We start from the raw sequence: 17,246 nt of genomic DNA, 5'->3' as shown, positions 1-17,246 counted from the left end.
AAGATTTCCAAATCACAAAACCCTATTTTGAGTTGCTCTGTTTTCCTCTGGTTGAGCCAACTGCTGCCATTTTCTTGTCCCTTTAGATCTACTACAGTCTCTCCAGCAACCACCTTAGATGGAGGGCTGCTCACTTTCCCTCAAGCCCCATTTCTCTGTTTTACAGCATGCCAGAATGTTGGCTGAAGGGCCTGTATTATGCATAAATAATGAACTGCTCAGAAAATCCCAGCAGACTCAGTGCTATTAAGCTCATCTATATTGCATTCAGTTATTAGATACTGTGTTCTAGCTTGTGATTAGGACAGCAGAGTATCTCCTTGCAATCAGCACTTCCTAAGGAAAATCCCTGTTCAGTGCAAATGCTACTGTCACTCATTGTTCTCTTGACCTCAAGCACAGCCACTGCTGGGAACCTCTATTGGTTCTGGCACTCCCAACAATTCCTCCTGAGAAATGCTTGGCTGAATTTGCCCCAAAGTTGTAGCATATTTGCATGAGATTTGCAGCACTGGTTTCATCGCCTGTGAGAGCAGGTCACAATAGATCAAGGATCTTATTTTTCTTTCCACCTCCTTTCAATCTGGACTACCTGTAGAATTTGAGATCTCAATCTCAATCTCAATCCCAAATTGCCATTTCAGTCTAGCAGTAGGTTTAGAGTACAGGGAGCTGTGAAGGCTACAGCTGCAGGGGTACTGGGACTGGAAAAGGCATGCCAAGTACACCACAACACTGCACCAACATTGATCTCTCCACATCTTTCTTAATCTGTGCCACCCATGGTACTGGGGGCCTCAGGCTCTGTCCAAAGCTGCAATTAGTGGTAGGGTTCAGGGAAAAAAAATGCCTACAGGTCCAGGGATACTGGGGCTGGAAACCCTGCATTTCCAGGAATCAAAAAATCCCAGTCACAAGTGGTGCTCCCCAGTGCTCAGCATCAAAGACAGCTCTGTTTAATCTTTATCAATTATCTGAAATTGTCAGATTGCAGTCAGTTTGCAGACACACCAGTTTGGGTTGGGGTATCAATCTGCTGGAGCATAGGAAAGCCCTGCAGAGGGATCTGGACAGCCTGGATCAATGGGCTGAGACCAACTGTAGGAGGGTCAACAAAGTGAATTCCGGGTCCTGCCCTTGGGTCACAGCAGCCCCTTGCAGCACTGCAGGCTGGGGCAGAGTGGCTGCGAAGCTGCCCAGCAGAAAAGGACCTGGGAGTGCTGGTTTACAGCAGCTGAACATGGGCCAGAGTGTGCCCAGGGGGCCAAGGAGGCCGGTGGCATCCTGGCCTGTACCAGCAGTGGTGTGGCCAGCAGGACCAGGGCAGGGATTGTCCCCCTGAACTCGGCACTGGTGAGGCCTCACCTTGAATCCAGTCTCAGGTCTGGGCCCCTCACTACAGGAAAGACATTGAGTGTGCCCAAAAAGGGCAACAGAGCTAGTGAAAGGTCCAGAACATAAATCCCACAAGGAGTGACTGAGGGAGCTGTGGTTGTCCCATCTGAATAAAAGAAGGCTCAGGGGAGATCCTATTGCCCTACAATTATCTGAAAGGAGGCTGTGGCAAGATGAGGGCCAGTCTTTTCTTCCAGGCATGAAGTGACAGAAACAGCAAGAAGATGAAACAGCCTCAAGTTGTGTCAGGGGAGGTTTGGGTTGTGTATTAGGAAAAAATTTTTCACCTAAAGGGTGGTCAAGATTGGAATAGGCTACCCAAAGAAGTGGTGGATTCACCATCCCTAAAAGTAGTCCAGAAATAAGTGGATGTGGCACTTTGTGATATGGTTTAGTGGCCATGGTGGTATTAGCCCAGAGGTGATCTTGAAGGTCTTTTCCAATCTTATGATTCTAAGTGAGCAGTCTCAGAAGTCAGCTTCCTCCCAATCAAACAGCAACAAAAATTTCCACGGTGTCCTGTGACCACATGTGACCCTAGAAACAAGGACTACAAAATGAAACAAAATGCAACAGGTAGGCATTCAAATAGGAAATGTAGGCATGTCTGTCAATTCCTGGGACCAATGATGGATTTGCAGGTTCATGAAAGAAAACCAACTGTTCATGAAAGAAAACCAACTGGGGTCATGAAAGAAAACCAACTGTTCTACCCCCAGTAATGGAGGCCAATTATATTTGAATCAGAAGTAATAGCTGACAAAGGGAAGGAGTGTGTGCACACTTGTGCTTATTTGTGTTTGCAATAGAGATGCAGGGGAGAATGGAAATCAGGAACTATATGAAGTGAAATAGGGTGAAAGGGGTGAATGTTGGAAATATGATTTCTGCTCATTGAGAAAACACTATTTCCTGGCTTCAAAGAAAAACAGTTTCTTGCTCAGAAACTGGCCCAAATAGAAAAGCCCAAAACTGGTCACTGAGCAGCTCCACAGAAAGCTCCAAAAAATTCTCTGACCTTGCTAGAAACAGAGCCCTCAGCCTCCCTGTAAAGCAACCTAGCACAGAACTGGAAACAGGGAGACTCACTGGGATGTAGAGATGCCTGAGCATCTCTGAAATTTAATTCTCATTTAAACAGTTTCCCTATGGGGTGAATGTAATTAGTGCTGTTTCAGAGCTTGGGGTCAGGATGGTCACAGCTAATTCAGAACACATCCAGGATGTACAGCTTTCTACTGGGGCTTTTGTTTATATCAGGAATGTCTCAGGGGCTTCCCTGCATAAATCCTCTCAAAAGTGGCACCATTATTCTGTTCATTACTTCCACATGCCTGCCACAATCCTCTAGTCCTCCTGGGCTTGAGGAAATAGCTCTGTTCCAATGCCAGAACCCAGAGAGCAGGTGAAAAGTAGCTTGGGATTGTGCTCCTGCACGGTCATGGGTGCTACATGCTACATTTACAGCCCAAAAATCCTGATAGGCAAGGAAAGGCACAGGCACAATGCCATAGCACCACATAGCTCTCTCTGGAAAAGAGGCTGGAGGAAAAGGACCTCTGCTCCCCTGGCACAGCTCCTGTGTCAGGTCTGATGGCCCATGCTGCTATGCAGGTGTGGACAGCTGTTTTCACTTCTCTGTGCCTCAGGCCCTTGTGCAGAGGCTGAGAGCTTCATTTCATGAGAAAATGAATCACAATTTTTGTTTGCTTGGTGACTTCCTGGTTCTCCTAATGAGTTCTGGTCCATGACTTCTTTCTCTTTCCACCACCAAGAGGCAGAATTTGATAGGGACAAGCCATTTCCTCTTTTCCTGTCCTGTGACCCCTGGCTCAAAACATGAGAGCTGACAGCAGGTTTCTAATTTGCTCCATCTTCCACTTCCCTTGCCCCATGACTGCTGAAAGCCAGTGCATCCTTGTTTCAGCTGGCACAGAGTTAATTTTCTTCATAGTAGCTGGTATGGTGCTCTGGTTTTGATTTAGGTACAGTGATGTACTTAGGACGAGAATAATTTTGATTATGCACTGATGTCTTGGTTGTTGGTAAGCAGCACTTTAACTCGTGTACTTTTCATTGTCTCATGCTCTGCCAGTGAGCAGGTGCATCAGGAGCTGGGAGGGAGTATGGCCAGGACAGCTGACCTGAACAAACCAAAGGAATGTTCCAAAGGAATGTCATGGCCAGTATATAAGCTGGGGGGAGATGGCTGAGAGGCACCAATTGTTGCTTGGGGATGGGCTGGGCATTGGTCAGTGAGCTGTAAGTAACTGTACTGTGTTTCACTTATTTTTCTTGAGCTTTACTACTTTTTTTTTTCCATCTCTCTCCCCTTTACATTACTATCATTACTACTAATATAATACTTTATTTCAATCACTAAATTTTTCCTACCTCAATCCACATGTTTTACCTTTTTTGGTTTTGGATCTTCCTTCCATCCATAAGAGATTCCCCACGAACTCAGATACCAGTCCTATTTATCATCCTTAGCAGAGAACATCCCATAACCCCACATTCCAGGATCCACAAAGCTTTCTCTGCCTTGGACAAGTTCCCATGTCTCCTGGACCTTTAGTGGTGCTGCATGGGCCCAAAGAGAAAACAACAGAGCTGCAGTGTCAGACTCACTGTGTCTGACCTAGTGACTGGAGATAAGCATATGGCAAAAATACTCACAGTGTTTGTTACATCTCTGTGCAAACAGAAGCAGAGCCAGGACAACCTCTCCCTCCAGCTAGGCTATCTTGATGCAATCTGGGAATCATCAGCTGTATTGCACTTTGGAGAACTTTGATACAGGTGGTTTTACCCATGGTCTAAGCCTAGACAGCAACAGGACTCAAAAGCAAAGCAGTTTCCTCAGAATGGCAAGATGGGAGGCACTGGGAAAGTGTCTGACAGTCCTCTGGCAGCAGTATGCTCCTGTGACTTAAAGAGAATCACATGCACAGCCCAAACATGCAGGATGCTCAGCACAAAGCATTTGAGAGGATTCTGGAGCTGTTTCTTATCCCAACAAGTTGATATATACCTAGGTCCTACAGGGAAAATAGCTGCCATGGCAGGAAAACCTTAGAAGGAATGTCTGCATTAGAACAGTATGAGATTTGGTATCCAGCCCTGAGAGGGCCACAGGTGAGCAAACATTTACAGAGAGATGACCAAGACTGTCTGCCATCCACTGCGTCTATACAGCTCTTGTCTCTCCCTTCCTGACAAAACTGTACAGTGTGAATGTGTCTCTCTCAATAAAGTTGCTCTTCCTGCAGAGTCTGGCCAAAACCCAGGATAATGGCAGATTATGGAACTGTATTTGTTTCTCCCAACAATATCTGAGAAATGGATTAACCGATTTAAACCAGTTCTCTTCTGAACAAACAAATTCATCTCTCTAGGCAACGAGCTCTCACACAAGCTTTTATTCAGCCTATTATTGCAACCACAGAGGTGCTGAGAAATGAGCAATGAGCTGCACAGAAGCTGAATGGCAGCGCAGGTGGGCTGCAGTCTCACACAGCAGACCCAGGTTCCAGCTTTAAGGCAGGCTCTCACCTTCCTGACGTGCATATCTGGGGATTTTCCTCTCTCCTTTCATGGTGTTTTACGCAGGGCACAGCGAGGAGGCCTCACTGCACATTGCATCTGATGTGTGGTGCCACAGACTGGACATGCCAGCTTTGCAAAATCTGCTCCACGGCCTCCGAAATCCCCCTGCCATCTGGGCTGTTTGCTTTATGTCTCAAGTCTCTTGTATCTCCTGGCCACCACAGGGTGCAGACATGCCCTGTCAGACCAATTTCAATCAAAGAGGTAAATCAGGAAAGCTCTCAGGGCACAAGAGAGGTTTCCCTTCCCAAGAAATCCGAGTGAGTGGCAGCACATGGGAACCATCCCCACAAGGCAGCAAGCAGAGAAGAGACCACAGCTCTTGCAGGGTAAGACCCAACTGTTAAACACTGATGACAAAAATTCAGACCAGCCAAAACTCATACAACTGCTTTACCCTGTGAAATATGGGTTGTTTGTTGTTAGGTTTTTTTTAAGCTGGATATAACAAATGCTACAAAAAAAACCCCAGCACTGGGAGTCCTGGGGCTTTGCTGTATGAACATAAAGGTGTTGCAAAGAAGAAGGCTTTAGCTAAGCATCCTTAGCCTGCCAGACTTAAAGCCACAAGGCTGGCAGGAGGGCAGGACCAATAAGTCCCTCACAGTAACTTTTGGTACAACCCCATGTGAGGACCCAGTCCTAAACTGATGTGAGGACTGTCACAGACTCCATCTATCAGGCCCCAGGACCAATACATGGTAATTGTTATGACAAATCTGAGGCCAGCTGTAAGTGTCTGTGATTATTACTTTGTTCTGAACTGTGGCCATTTGGGTTTACAGTCATGACAGAGTAAAACTTCAGCCTGTCCTGAGACTGACAACTCTAGTTGTTAGCAGCCTGGGCACTGGGAAGCAGAGAGAGCAATCCTAATGCCATATCACCCAGGACAGGGCTGCGTGCACCAACACGAGCTCTAAGGAGCTTAATCCCAAACAAGACACTGCAGGAAAAAAGTGTGTTGACAATCAGGAATGAAATCCTCTGCTCTTAAAAAGGGGAGCAGAGGGGTGCTGTGTATTGAGAGAAATGCAGAAATTACATGTGTACTTTCAGTTCAGTCACATAAACCTCTTATTTGGGGAAAAGTGGGGAAGATTTCCATCAAAGTGAAACCTAACTACCAGGTCAGGCTTTGTTCAGACTGGTGGTTCAATATCATGCCCATTGCTATGAGTTATTTTATTCTTTCTACCAATTAAAGTCTCTAAGGTTGCAAACACTGAACTTGCAGAAGGCACAGCTTTCCTTTGCCATTGAATACAGACACACTTGCCCCAGAGCATCAGTTCATTCTTAAGCCTTTGATGGTGTAAAATGATCCAGAACACACCAGAGGTGTAGCTGGCAGGAGAGCCTGAGGTTCCCCTCTCTTGCCAGCAACACGTGTACCATGGAGAACGGCAATAATGAAACATGAATGAAAGAGCAGGAAAGCTCCACTCTCTATAAGAGCAGAAAAAGCATCTTCTGCCCCCCAAGTTAGCTCCTGAACTGTGCTCCTTGTCTTGGGGCAGGGTATCAGGATGAATTTCACTAATGAAAACAATAAAGAAAAACAAAGCCATCACTATAAATAAATACACTCAGAAATTAAACCAACCAGGTCTAAAATTCTTAGCAGATGGCTCCACAGTGCAGCTCACATGGCCAAGCAGCAGGACAGATAAGCCAGCTCAGCCACAGATGGAGGGGTCAGCTCTGGCCCCTGACAGCCTCATTTCTCTTAGACTCCCTTCATAGCAGGGAGAGCTGCAGGGAGCTCTTAGCAGCCAAAAGCTCTGTCTTAGCCACTCTGCAAAAACATCTCCATGCTCAAAACACGTCTCAAGAGCACTTTTAAGAGAGCAGTTAATATCCAAGCTTATATTTCAGGAGGGGGCAGGGGCCCAGCAAGAAGCACTGACATTGAGCTATGGCTCCAACAGCTGATCGAAACAGTTTAATGCATTTCCATTTCCAGTTGCATGGAGCCAGCAATGTTTCTTACTTATTTACAGTATCCCCCCTCCCCTGCTCCCCACTCCTGTGTTTGCTACACAGATAACACGGGGAATTGATGCTGACTATCGCCTGCCTGATGTACAGCCGATGGCTTCAGCAGGATTTTAAAGAGAAATGAGTCAACAGTGTGTGACCAGGAATAACATTTGCCAGTGTGTGAGCTTGAATAGGAAAACATATCTGTGCCCACCCGAACATTAGTTAAAGTGACAGTGGCAACAGATGCCCCAGCAGGACGTGTTCTGGCAGTCCTCCAGGTCAGGGCAGAGCCAGACCTGCCAGCCACCAGCCCTATAGCAGTGCCTGTGTCTAGGACTGTAAATGGATCCTGAAGTCCTCATACCCGTCCCTCCAAAGGGAATGCCAATCCGCTCTCCTGATTACACCTAACATTCACTATGCTTTGAAGATAAAGCACAATAACCCACCTGCTGCCTAATGTGGCAGAACTTTATCTAAATGGCAGTAAGTGTAATCCTTTGGAGATCAGTCACAGATGACTGTGGGCTATTACTTTAGATCCAGAAGAGGTAAATTCACAGGCCATGTTATTGCAGAGAAGGAACTACTCAGGTGAATTCCTTTTCTAGTCTTTCTTCCTGCGAAGATTTCACCTGCTGTGTGATCCCAACATGGGAAACAGGGCCAACTTTCAGGCTTGACTACTAAAAACAAAGTCAGTCCCATATAACTATTGCCCTTTCCTCCTACTATTCTTTCATTGGACACTCAGAGACACCAAGATCTCTGCAAAAGACAAAAATGGCAGCAGCAAAAATCTGCTCATCTCATCTTCAGAACTTGGTGAAGTAATTAACAACTCAACAGAGGACACAGGTGCTCCTCTGCCAGGCTTTGATGGTTATCTAAAGAGGGAGAAGCCATTCAGATGTCAAGTGTGGCCCTGAGACAGCACGTAGTGAGTGCTGTGAAGGAGAATAAACTCATCTGCAGGAAAATATGGGAATAGATGTATTGAGGATCAGGTGGGATGAGGAGTGCAGGGCTGAGCTGGACTTGGATGGAGCTGTGCAGTGGTTTATGAGATGTTGTCCAGGACTGGCAAAGCATCAGAGATGACATGATATTACTCGAGCAGGAAAATGTAGTAAGATTGCAATTTTCACCATACTGTTTTATGAGACTCTTAACAGAGCAAATGTCATATTCACCATTTGTAAGACAGTCATCTCAAGGGCTGCCTCTAGCAACAGTCAGAGCTTAAAGTCACTGCCAACCTTTGTAATTCCTGCAAATACTGCTTTGAGCAGCCTTTTAGGTTACACGGCTAATACACATCTTCCAGTTTTTCGTTACATACTTGCTAAATTAATATCTAAGTAGCATCCTTTACACTGATCCACACATGCCTGCTTTCTTTCCTCTTCTCATACACAGCAGCTCAAATGACACTACTGAGTTCCAAAACCCAGACTGCTGCACATTTTCAAGCCCAGTGTGTGTTTCACAGCCTTGGACTAGTTCCCCCACACAGGGTGGCCCAGCCCAGATTTTAAACACACCTCTGCAGAGGATTAATTTTTCTGATGGGATTCTCTGCAAGTACCTGGTCCTGAAAAAACCCCTTGATAACAGTATCAATGATAGCATTGATATTATTAACAGCACTCCCCCACTCCATTAATATTTTTATTTCAAGACTTTGAAGTGCTATGTTTATTATTTGTTCCACAAATCTTTGATTAGATGGGTCAATTTTATTCCTGTTTTGAAGGTACAGGAAAAAATGACAAGACATTGCCAATCCAAGTGTAGATTCCCAGGAGTTCTGACAAGCTCAGTCTCTCACTATAACCATTATACAACATTTCTTCATCTTAAACACAGACATATACAGCTGCACAGACTTTCATAAACTTATTAATCTTTCAAAGCTCTACACTACGGACCAAGAATTCCAGGGAACAGATCATCCATCCTGTCAGAGAGCTGATGATAGACAATTTCAGCTCATAAGCTAACAGAAAAGCAATTTCTTCTGCTTTCTAAGTACAAAAAGAAAAGCAACTTTTTCTGCTTTCTAAATACAAAACAAAATACTAAAAAGTCCAAACACCTTTTTTTGACAGCTGACTTTTTCTTTTTGTCTTCTTATTCTCCTTCCACAATTGCAGTGCAGTCGGGAGAACCTATTTCTGCACTAGCTTGTTACAACAGAGCACCATATGCATGAGGATGAAGGGAGAAAACCAAGGGAGAAGGGAAACACAGAAACCGGTTCTGACATCTAATCAGATCTGCTGTATTGATTTTGCAACTTTGGCTCTGGAGCAGATCAGAGGAGCAGCCCGACTCCCGCGCGGCTCCCCGCGCGCTCCCGCGGCCGCGCACACGGGCGGGCTGATGCGCGCACACGCGCGGGCTGATGCGCGCACACGGGCGGGCTGATGCGCGCACACGCGCGGGCTGATGCGCGCACACGCGCGGGCTGATGCGCGCACACGCGCGGCCCCGCGGGGCGCGCCCCTCCGCAGGGATGCGCCGCCGGCGCCGGGCGGGAGAAGCGCTCATCACCGAGGCGGCCGGAGCCACACGATCCCCATTTCCAGCAAGATGAGAATTCCAGAGCCAGCCGCCGAACTAATGAGCTGCCCACGCTGGAAAGCTGTGTTTCAATTAAGCACAGCAGCCCCTGCTGCACCCACATCCTCCAGCAGCATGGACAAGGAGGACAGGGATAAACAGGGACTGTGTTTTTTCTGGGTCTGCTTTATGCGTGAAGGGAAAGGGAGGAGGTGTAAAAGGGATGAGGGCAATTCTTGCCCTATTTTCTTGGTTTCTTCCATTTTCATACTAATGCAAGGAGCAATCGACAGCACTGAAACCAAAGCTGCCTGCTGAGGCACAGAACAAGTGGTGCCAACATGAAGTCTTTCCATGTTTTCCAGGCAGGAGGAGATAGCTCAGGTGTACAAACACTCAGTATGCACCCAGCTTCCACTAAGGTACACATAACAGATTGACAAGGGAAGGGGGCTGTTTGAGTGGGCTGGCATGTGGACTATATGACCATTACTGGGACAAAATCACAATAAAGTGTTGCTTGGCCATGGGATGAGGTATAGGAAAAGCGTGTTCAGCTACCTTTTACACAGAAGTTCATTGCATCTTTGCTTTCTTGAGGGTCACATCATAGTCCCCACCCCAGATAGCTTCTGGCTTGCACCTACCATCTTTCTCATCTGGGGAATCATGTCCTGTCCCTTCAGCCCAAGATTCAGGTCTGTGATCCCCCTCCAGACCACCCAGTATGAGTGAATTCATCCCAAGCTCAGCACTGCTGCTCCCTCTGCAGGGGCAGGGAGGGTCAAGCGAGGTCCACACAGCTTTCAAACAGCAACACCAAATCAGGGACACCAGCCAGTCTGATGGTTCTTGGCTCCCAAGTGAAATTTTGCTGTATCTGTCACTGTCTCTTGGTGTGACCAAGAGTCACCTTCCCTGCCATGTCCTTCCAAGTCCCGTATGATTGAACCAGGCTGTCTTCCTCAGCAGCTCAAACCAAGACTCCCATTTTCACCCTGCTCAAGGGAAGCTTCTCCACATGTACTTACCAGCATTCACGCATTTCCCTATCTCATCCTGTAATCTAAACCTGCAAGGCTCCTGAATAGACAGAGATAATTTTGAAAGGGGCTCTTCAAATACCCAAAGTGCTTGCAGGATTTCACACACCTCTGATATTGCTGTGCTCCCAGCAGCTCATATCTGTGAGCAGTTTGTCTGGTTGGCTTCAGCCAGGTTGTCTGCTCCGGTCTCACTTCTCTTATTCCTGGGGAGCGAAGCTGGGAGAAGTGTGGCAGCATGTCTAATGAGTGCTGCTGTGCTGTGTCTGGAGGCTTGTCACTCACAGCTCACAGGCAGCATGCCCAGGTGTAAATTAACCTGTTCCCCGCCCGCCCCACACCTGCCAGATCTGTGCTGCTCACAGCACTCTGCCAGTGCTCAGCAATCACACTGCACTAATGGGACAAGATCTGCAGGGAGAGCCAAGGCATTTTATCTGGCTGCCTTCCCCCAGTCTAATTTCAAGTCTTGTAAGAGAGAGAGCACAGACTGCTGCATGTCAAAACACACCTCAACAGCTGAGGGAGCTGAGCAGGCTCTCACTTCTCTGGAGGGAGAATCCACTGCAGGGAAAGGATGGAGATGTCACCCAATGCAGTGTGCCGCCCTCCATGTTCACCTCTGTGTACAGATACTGCATTTAAGTGGGACTGGGAGAACCACCCATAGCCAAAATCACCCCCCACACCTGCTAAGTATCAGCTTCCTGTTACTCACAGCCTGGCTGTATGAAAACCATTTGGGAGTACAGATTCCCTGTCACCTATCCCTGCTTTTCAGGCAAAATGATTCAGGCATATCCAGGGGTAACTAAGTTGAAGAAAGCGTTGTGGTGTGGAAATGATCTAAATAACATTCATTTTCCACCTTTTGAGTTCTTGACTTTACAAACTTACTAACATATCCTGAAGGTATTTTACACACATTTAATGCACATAAACACACCTGGTAAAGATGCACTCATCCCCTGACATGGAAATAGAAACCCTTGTACACAAATACACACAACACCTCTCCCTTCCACTTGCAACATGCTTGCCATATGGCACCCTGCCCTTAGCCTCACGTAGCCTGACCAATTAAATATAAACTGTTCAAAGGTCCCCAGACAAAAGAGATGTGTCTGCTCAGCCCAGTAAGAAAGGTCAACCCTGTCTAGCCCCCAGGCTTTTGTGTACACAGGCATTCAGGCAGGCACTCCGGCGCTGCATGGCTGTACTCACACTGCACGTTGAGCTGCACCAGGGCTTCCCGGGGTCTGATGTTAAATCCATTGTACCTGGCTGTCTGACACTTATAGGTCCCGCTCATTTCTCGGCTCACGCTCTCCAGGTGCAGCTTCCCATCGTAGGTCTCCATTGTCATTGTCCCTGAAGGCATGGGGGTTTCCTTGTCCACCCGGGACCAGAGGATGGGTGGCTTGGGCTTTCCTCGAACCTCGCACTGCAGCTCGGCCCTGGAGCCTTCCCGCACAGTGACGGCAGACTGACCCTTGGGGACACTTATTGTTGGTGGCACTAAGAGAGACAAGAAGGGAATCATTTTACACTGCATCTTCAGCAAGGAAGGAATAGTCTTGAGATGCTTCTGATGAAATCACAGCAACAGCCTTGAATCCCAAAGGTTTCCGCTCGACACACTGCAGCCCTTCTATGAACACACTGTCCATGCAAGTTATCCTGCAGGGTCTGGAGCTTCAGGGCACCAAGGAGGATTCAGCCTTTCCAGCAGTGTCCCCCAATATCACTGCCAAGGGCCAGTTGTATTGGGGCAGACTCCAGGCTCCCATCCCTCCATTTGCAAAATGCTATCCAGCTGCAGGGATAGCATCAAGGAACACAAAGGCAAAAGCCTCTTTGATCCATTTCTCAATTTCTGGTCAGTGAATTTCTCAAGTGGAACTGCAGTCTTTTGGCCAAAAATAGAAGTCATATCTGCCAAGGTATCTAGACACCTTATCCAGGTCAGACCAAAACCAAGACTTTAGGGATAAGTACTTGTAGATCCCATCTCCAGCCTTCTCAGAGGTCCAAGATCCCTGTTTGTTCCTAAACCATAGCAAGGAATCAGCTCTTTTCAAGCGTCTTTGCTTATTTTACTTTTATTGCATATTTTACTTTTATTATTTATTTTGTTTTTATTGGTGAATGCACTGTGAAATTCTCACACCAATAGACCTCTGGTTCATCTGAGGGAGAGATGTGTCCCAGCAACAATCACTCCTGGCATCCTTTCGAGGTTGGGAAGAGCTCACCCAGCAGAATTGCTGCCGAGCTGAGGCTAGAGTTGGAGGCACAGTAACACTCAAAAGAAATATCCAGCCATCAACTGACAACCAAAACTTTGCTGATAAACAAAGCTTAAAAGAAATCCATTGAATACAGGGTACAGAGATGTCAGTGGGAGGAGGTTGGCTGTTCACATCCCCAATTCCACCAAGAACCCAGGAAGGGGTTTTTTGTGCTAAACCACACGTAATATTGACAATTTATTTGAGCTAGACTTCAGAGTCAACAGTTCAGCTGAGGTAAATATGGTCACAATCTTTTCTGAAAGCTCCTTTTTCAGCCCTTCCTGCTGACAGTGGCAACATTTGGATTGACACTTCCATAACTGCAAGGGCCATGTACTTCGTTTCCATTTAAATCAAAGTACAGGACTACAGAAGCTGTAACAAGCTGGTCTGACCAACATTAGCTCAATTCAGCTCCAGCAAAGGAGAGTGTGCTATGGTAATTGTACATGTTGCAGCCTGCAGCTCTTTATGAACAAATTTAGGATGGATCCAGCCTAATCTCCCTCTGCAATGACCTCCCTATGCAACACGGAGGGCACATTTTCAATTTGCAGGTCTCCCGTGGGCTGGGGAATCTCATCACACCCTGTCCTGTACGGTGTGAAAGGACAGCAGCACTCTCAGAGCTAACGCTGCCAGCAGCTGCTCACCTGGTGAGCAGCAATTTTCTCCACAGGTAAAGTTGTAAATTGCATTTGAAGATTTTTTTTTAATTAAAACTATCACCTTGGAGCTGCTCGGTGGAGGCAGCCACTTTGATGAGCTCAGGCTTTGCTCAGTGGGGAAACATGGAGCCACTGCTGCTGTCCTCTTGCTCATCTTGTGGAGCAAGGTGTTTTATGTGGGAATCACATATTGGGAATCACATGCTGGAGGTGGCTTGTTGCTGATTATGGGGATGTTGCATGTTGGACAGCCCTGGCTGCTGCATGGAGGGCTGCTCCAGCAGGGATGGCTGTTTTCATTCCCTGGGACACAAAGCAGTCCTGCTGGCCCAGACTGCCAAAGAGAGGCTTCAAAATGCCCCAGGCCACCCTCCTTCCCTTCCTCATTGGCAGCATCCACATGGGCATATGGGACTCACTCTCCTCCAGACACGCACAGGGCAACCCATCACCTCAGACACTTCTTTAAGACAGCAACTGGCTGGTGCTTGGACCAACACCTGCACTGTCAGACACTGCCAAGCCTCTTGGTGGAATCATCCCGGGTGTCCCAGCTCTTCACAGCCTCCCACCCTTGCAGCGTTAAACACAACTGCACTCTGCCATCTAGTGATCTTGGGCAAAAAGAACTGTTCCAGGTGGTATCAGCCATACAAGTTTGGGAAAGCCAATTTTGCACCAGGATTGGTGAGTTGCCCCAGTTTTGTTCCCTGTTGGTGTAACAGGGTTGGTGTTGGCTGGCATGGAGAGGTCCTGCCTTCCATGGCTGTCCTCAGAAAGGAAGGATCATTCTTCAGTCTTGAGTCGATCTATGGCACAGCCAGGGCTCAGTCTCCAGGCTGCCAACAAGGGCTGGATGCAATCCTACCAGGAGCAGGCTGCCCCCAAAATTTCTAATGGGAGACAAGGGCTTCCCAAAGCACCAAGAGTAGTTGCAGCACTTTTTTCTGGGGAGCTGAAGTGAGCAGCATCCAGAATAAAGAGTGAGATCAGCCTGGCCTGTGGATCCAGCACAACCAGGGAGTGAGAAGTAACATTCTGTGAAGGTGCAGGTCAAAATCTGTGGGCAGCTGACTCCCCTGAGGAGTCTTCCATCAGATTACTAACACAGTGCTTCTTTGTGCTGTGCCCTCATGGTCCTGGAAAGGCAGCACAATGACATGGATGAAATGGAGAGCACAGCTGGACCCACCACTTCTACAGAAAAAGAAAGACAGCCCTGAGACTCTATATTTTAGTCCCCAGCATGACTGACAAACACTGACATATTTGTCCAGTCCTCACTGGGCCACGGGGTGAAGCTCTGACCCTGATTTTAGGGGGGAGGCATTTATGACACTGACACTCCTCCAGAGAGGGCCCAAGGCAGACTGCATTTGCCATCCAGCAAACATTAAAAGTCTTCACAGAAACTGTATCCTGGAAACAATGCCAAAGAAAAGAAAGAGCAGCTTTTTTTCTCTTTTACTCACTTCTAAGCAAAGGGACACTCGAAAATTGCTGAAATACCACCACTTCTTCCTTCCTTCACAGTGTGGAGGTTTGTTTGAACAATCACACTGTAAAGCTGCCTCTGTAGCTGGAGTGCACTTTGGACTTTTCATAGGGAGAAAACATAAAGGAAGATCTACTCGGTACATAATACATCTGACAGAGAAGTTGTAACTATTACCCATCTCCAATCTGAGCCAAGTGCTTTCCTGAGGATGTAAGACCTTTCTCCACTAGCATTCAAGACATGCATGTGAAGTTCTTCAAAAAAGCCAGAGGCAGGGGCTGTGGGGCAGCCAGTGATGCCAAACACTCCTCTGGGGTCCCCCCCTGCCGGAGAGAGGCTCACCTGTCTCTGAGGAGATGTTCACCTCCACACTGAGGTCAGGAATGGGTGCTCCCTGGAAGGTAGCCACGCACAGGTAGGTGCCATAGTCACTGAATCTCAGGTCAATAATCTCCAAGCTGCATGTCACGGGTGGGAGCTCGGGGTCATTGCGGGTGATGAGCAGCCGGTCTGAGAACCTGGCTGGTTTTCCATTCTTGTACCACGAATAGACAACCTTCTCCTGGGGCACAGCATCTACATGGCATGAGAGCTTCAAGTCCTGGCCTAACTGGATGGTCTCGCTCTCTTTGATCACATCAGGCGTGATTTGGAATGTGGCATTCTTCATGGCTGAGATGAACAGAAGTGCAAAACTGGTTAGGGACATCAAAGTATCCTGCATGGGACAGGAAAACAGTTCTTTGCTCCTCAGGAAGGCAATATTTCCATGCAAAATCTGCCCAAAGACCTCTCCCACTTATGTTCCCACAAAATGTCCCAAGGGCCTCCCACTGGCCCTCTGGGCTCATCCAATTCAGGATAATGCTACAGCCCAGGATGAAGCTGCAAGCAGCGCTTGCACAGCCACAGTTGGTCTGGGAGCAGAGAAACTTGCACAGGCACTTCTCCAGAATATTAATTACTACTAATATCAGATTCGCCCTCAGCTGAACAAGAACAGCCAGGAGGAATGCAATCCCCCCATCCCTGAAAACACACGCTCAGAGAGAAGCAGCAGCTTACACCGCACCAGCAGGTTCACAATCTTCTTTGCCGGGTTGCCCACGTTGTTGATGGCCGTGCAGTTGTAGTAGCCCGAGTCCTCCACACGGATCCTCCAGATGGTGAGGTTTCCTCCTTGCACGAGGCTGTTGGGAGGCATGGGGCCAGGAGAGTGGGACCAAAGCACTTCTGGCTGTGGGTCACCGCCCGTCAGAGAGCACTGCATGGTGATGTTGTCACCAGGGTTGACCACCAGCGTCTCATTGACAGACAGCTTCAGAGCAGGTGGGGCTGGAAAAGCACAAAGAGGGACACTTCAGGGCTTGAGAAAGACCCACCCACCTGTGTGTGCACAGCTTCATACTTTTAATGATTTGTTCTTGTTGATGGCTGGTTTGAGTAGGGACAGCTGGAAAGATCTATGAATTGATTACAAATATGAAGTGTTTGTGAATCTAATGTATGATCATTATCACATCTTTGAATAAGAACACTCTGCTCTTTTATGGCTAGGAAACAGAGCAGGCAGGACCTCACACTGCCCCAGAAAACACTCTACCAGTAGTGCTTAGGACTGGAGCACAAAGCAGCTATGACATTTTATCAGTGCTCAGTTCAGGTTCTCTATGGCTTTAGGATGCAGGTCAGAAGAGAAGCCAAATAAACCCATTCTACACATAAAGGGGTGGCAAAGAGTCAACATTTGGCAGTGAAAAACCCAAGGCCTGAAGTTTCAGGCCACTGAACAACTGCAGCTAGGCCTAAGGGCAATGGAAACCTTTGTAGCCTTGATGGAGAGGAGAAGGAGAAAGGATAGCCTCAAAGGAGCCTGCTTGAACCCAACCACTGCTTGTGCTCAAGGACAGCTGGCATTAAACCACTCCTCTGATTCAGAATTTCCATCCCAAGGAGTGAGCTTTAGGGAAGGTCTATCATTAAAAAAAGCTTTCTCAGCTATCCCATGACACAACTCTCTATCTCTCACACCCAACTGGACATCTTTGAGAGGCAAAGGCTTTGCCAAGCAGATAGTCTTTGCAGCTCGGAGACCGATATGGAGGACCAGGACCTGTCTGCACCCTAACAGACGATTAACAGCAGCTCTACCCAGTTCTTAATCTCCTTTACCTCCTCAGGTGTTTAA

At 47.5% G+C, this 17,246-nt stretch overlaps 1 protein-coding gene across 1 annotated transcript in view; it reads right to left on the bottom strand.

Annotated features, from left to right (window-relative positions):
• MDGA1 (MAM domain containing glycosylphosphatidylinositol anchor 1) overlaps positions 1–17,246 on the bottom strand; it is a 139,772-nt gene that overhangs the window by 60,428 nt on the left and 62,098 nt on the right. Inside the window, exons 7-9 of the mRNA XM_058802526.1 lie at positions 16,124–16,393; positions 15,401–15,730; positions 11,823–12,116 (exon numbers count right to left, since the gene is read on the bottom strand). Of these exons, the coding sequence (XP_058658509.1) occupies positions 11,823–12,116; positions 15,401–15,730; positions 16,124–16,393 (894 nt within the window). The remainder of the gene's footprint in view (positions 1–11,822; positions 12,117–15,400; positions 15,731–16,123; positions 16,394–17,246) is intronic.

Source organism: Ammospiza caudacuta, chromosome 3 (genome assembly GCF_027887145.1).
Source record: "Ammospiza caudacuta isolate bAmmCau1 chromosome 3, bAmmCau1.pri, whole genome shotgun sequence".
Lineage (NCBI taxonomy): Eukaryota > Metazoa > Chordata > Aves > Passeriformes > Passerellidae > Ammospiza > Ammospiza caudacuta.
Note: the sequence above shows the minus strand (reverse complement) of the source record. Positions and strands in the feature narration are given on the sequence as shown.